The sequence below is a fragment of the Pterocles gutturalis genome, unplaced genomic scaffold (genome assembly GCF_000699245.1).
Source record: "Pterocles gutturalis isolate BGI_N339 unplaced genomic scaffold, ASM69924v1 scaffold47707, whole genome shotgun sequence".
NCBI classification, from domain to species: Eukaryota; Metazoa; Chordata; class Aves; order Pterocliformes; family Pteroclidae; genus Pterocles; species Pterocles gutturalis.
The window spans coordinates 1-3,615 of NW_010117242.1; the positions used below are offsets into that span (position 1 = coordinate 1).

General features: G+C 43.2%; 1 protein-coding gene across 1 annotated transcript; it reads left to right on the plus strand.

Moving 5' to 3' along the window:
• Window positions 1-489: 489 nt before the first annotated feature.
• On the plus strand, window positions 490-3,612 carry FDXACB1 (ferredoxin-fold anticodon binding domain containing 1; the record flags this gene model as incomplete). Its single annotated transcript, XM_010075729.1, has 4 exons — window positions 490-646; window positions 754-957; window positions 1,583-1,741; window positions 2,478-3,612. Coding segments are annotated over 4 exons (1,655 nt in total), but the record flags the coding sequence as incomplete, so codon positions are not given.
• Between the last annotated feature and the right edge of the window lie 3 nt (window positions 3,613-3,615).

The following is a 3,615-nucleotide window of genomic DNA, read 5'->3' on the forward strand; positions in this document are numbered from 1 at the left end:
ACGGGGAGAGGAGCTGCCGGTACCCGGCCGTTAGCTGTAAGCGCCTTCTCGGAGCGAGACGTGTCTTCCTTAAATCAGGGAGCTGCCGCTGCGGCACCTCCCAGGGCAGTCCGGTCACTTTATAGCCCTTCACTCCAGGCAGCATCTTAGAAACCCACTGTTGGAAGGAGGAATTGGAATTGTCCACGAGGCTAAATCAAATACCCTAAAATCTAATCAGACTGAAATAGTACTGAAACGAGTAGCCAGTTTGCAGAGATCTCTGCAAGAGAGCAAAGGGAGCCTGGGCTTTCTGGTTTTCTTAATGCACAGGAGTGGGAAGATGCCTGGCAGCAGCTGATGCTGGTGCTTAAAAATGGGCTAGAGGACTTTAATTGCTACCTTTCTTTAAAATTTTTTAATTGCTACCTTTCTTTAAAATTTTGCTACTTTTCTTTAAAATTTTCCGTAATGATAAACATCGGTCTTGTTTTTCGTCTACTTTTGAAGGAGCTGAAGTTGTGTTTTCTGTGGATTGCACCAAGCTGAAGGACTATTTTTTACCAGAAGAAAGAGTATTTGATTGTATTTATTTCAACTTCCCTCACTGTGGGAGAAAGGCTGGCATAGTGAAGAATAGAGAGCTTCTTGCCCACTTTTTCCATAGGTGAGTAAACCAGAAGTAGTTCTATGCTAATTGGCCGCTAGCTGTGTTACAGGGGTTTTTCTGGGTGTGCTAGCAGGATTTTTCTTGTTGCCTGGCTTTCCTTCCAGCTGCGCAGAAGTGCTGACAGAGGAGGGAGAGGTCCATGTGGCTCTTTGCAATGGACAGGGCGGGACACCTGCTGATCAACCAAGGAGAGAATGGCACAACAGCTGGCAAATAGTGGCCGTGGCAGCAGGAGCTGGATTTATCTTGAGTAACATTCATCCTTTTAAAGCAGAGACTATCCATGGATATAAGTGTACAGGCTACAGGTAACCATCATGTGGCAAAACTGAAAAGTTGATATTCGTACTGTTATAATGCCTAGCACTAGTACGTTGGTTTAGTATCTTGTTTGTGGAAAGAGGGACTCCCTTTAGTTTTCCTTAAAATAGCTACAGTTCTTTTTCACCTCTAAGCAGAATAGCTAAGGTAAAAATGCAAGCTTCTTGCCAACGTACCTTCTCAAAAATAACATTATCTTAGGATTTTAAAGGTCAAAATGGTCCATTTCAGGACAAATGTAAATCTTGGACTAAAGACAGGAGGAGGACTGCGGTATGTGTATCTGCTTAGCAGACAATCACAGAATCGCAGCATGGTTGATGTTGGTGAGGACCTCCAGCAATCATCTAGTTCTACCCCACAGCTGAAAGCAGAGCCAGCTCAGAGCCACATTCAGTCTCCAGGGATAGATGGCACAACCTTTCTGTGCAACTTTTTCCAGTGCCCACTAAAAATATGGTAGTGCTGCATTTTTGTCACCTTGTAACAAGACCTGGGATTCAGCAAAAGGTGTGTTAAGTGTTACACAGAGCTACCTGTGTAATGCTTACTTGTGACACATTAAACATAGGAAACGATCAATGATTTTCCTCTGCTTTTTTTTATTGTCAGGAGTCAAGATAAATCTTTCTGTGTAGAGGGTGCTTTAAACCACATTTTCACACGAAGCACGCCGCTACCATATTTCAAACCTATGATCTGCAAGACAGAACTGGAAAGCCAAAAAGTTTCTTTTCGAGTACCACAAGTACTTGTGGATAAAATTAATAGGTAAGTTTTACAATTAGTTTCTGTTTGGCAATAACGCACACTCCTGCTCTCAGGAGGAATCACCAGCGTAGGTATCAGATAAAATGGAATTGCTTCACTTTCTCTCTTCTCCCCTTTGCAGAATTTTCTGTTCTATTTCTTCTTCAAGTCTTCATATTGGTGTGTGGTTATGGCCTACATAAAAATAAATCTACAAAAGAAAAAAAGAAACTTTGTCGTTGAGACCAAGCTGCTGTGTACTTGAATGCACAAATAAAGATGAAGACTTTACTCTCTTTTATTGCACTGTGAAAGAAATCCAGGAGCTGACTTGGTGTCTGCTAATAGCACAATATTAAGGCTCGCTAGGATAAAAAATGCTAACCTCTTAGGCAAACTTCTGTGTACTGCAGAGACTATCCAGTGCTATCGTAATTTGATTCGTTTCTCTAGTTTGGTAGTGCTTCTGCTGAGTGGAAATGGTGATGCTGACTGTTAAGTCCCATTCCTTTTTTACCAGTGCAAGTGCAGTTAATTCTTGATTGCAACCTGGAGACAAACACCACTGTCCTGAAAATGAGTTGGCCACTGCAAAACCTTTGATGAAAGACTTGCCTTGTTCAGATGCTTGTTAGAAACCAGCTTAATATCTGAGATTGTTTTGGGTAAATTGCTGCACTCAAATTATGATCGCAGGTAGGCATCTCAAGGAAATCTGTTTAGTAGTGTCTGTAATCTGCACTTTTCTTTTTCACAGGGGTTTCCTAGAACTCAATTCAAATCACCCAGTACGGACAGTAAAGGAGAAGCTCACTGCAGAGCTGAGCCAAGCCTTTCCGTTACAGAACATTGACGACTGCCCTTTCCTGCTCCACCGAGGTCACCTCAATGGTGTTTGTCACTCACGTATCTTTTGGATCATTCCGAGCCCAGAGGAGACTCCAAGCACTGAAGAAATGTCTAATGGACTGGCAAATGCAGTTTTATTTTCCCATGTTGATTTTTGCAGTGACACACATAAGAATGGCTGGGTGAATGCACAAGAGGGATGCAACGTTTCCGAACAGTATTATCTTAGACCTTCCCTTCTGCCTATTGCTCAGGCAATAATACAAAGAGGAGCCTTTCTCCCAGGGACGCTTCATGTTCTTTCTGGCCCAGTTTTCAGGAAGTGTCTCATCACTCCTTACTCCATGCCTGTTTTTCATGAGATGGTTTTTACATGTGCAGTCAACAGGGGTACAGAGAACAGCTGCATTGAGATTTTGGCGAGGAACATTAAAACCAGCGTACATTCTCTTCAGCAGGCTGTTTCTGGCTTTAAACTGAATATCAATCTGCATGAAGCAACGAGCTTTGAAACATCGGAGCTAAATGACTTTGCTGCTTTTGAATCTCAGTTTAGTAAAATTCAGTACTTCATCTGTGTGGAGATAGATACTCCAGGCTCTTGTGAGAAGGGCTCCTGTGTGGGAATTATAACTCATTATGAACTAGGAAGCAGTGAGTTGGTTGTTGTCTTTGCTTCGTTGAATCTTGACCTCCTAACCATGCTAATCTGTGGAATATCTGACTGGCGAATGCTCTGGACATCAGACGCACGGTTCATCAGTCAATTTCCTGGAGGACAGTTAAGGCTTTTCAAGAGTTTTTCTCTCTATCCACCTTCCTATGTGCATGATGTCAGCTTTTGGGTTCCTGATGGGGAACAGTTTGATGAAGTTGCTTTTCACACCATTGCTAGGGAGGTGTCAGGTGAAACAGTCATAGCCCTCCAGTTAATTGATAGTTTCCAGCAGCCAGAGACTGGACGGAAGAGCCTCTGCTACAGGCTGACCTTTCAGTCCTGTGACAAAGCGCTGAGCCGCCAGGAGGTGGCAGAGATGCAGCTGCTC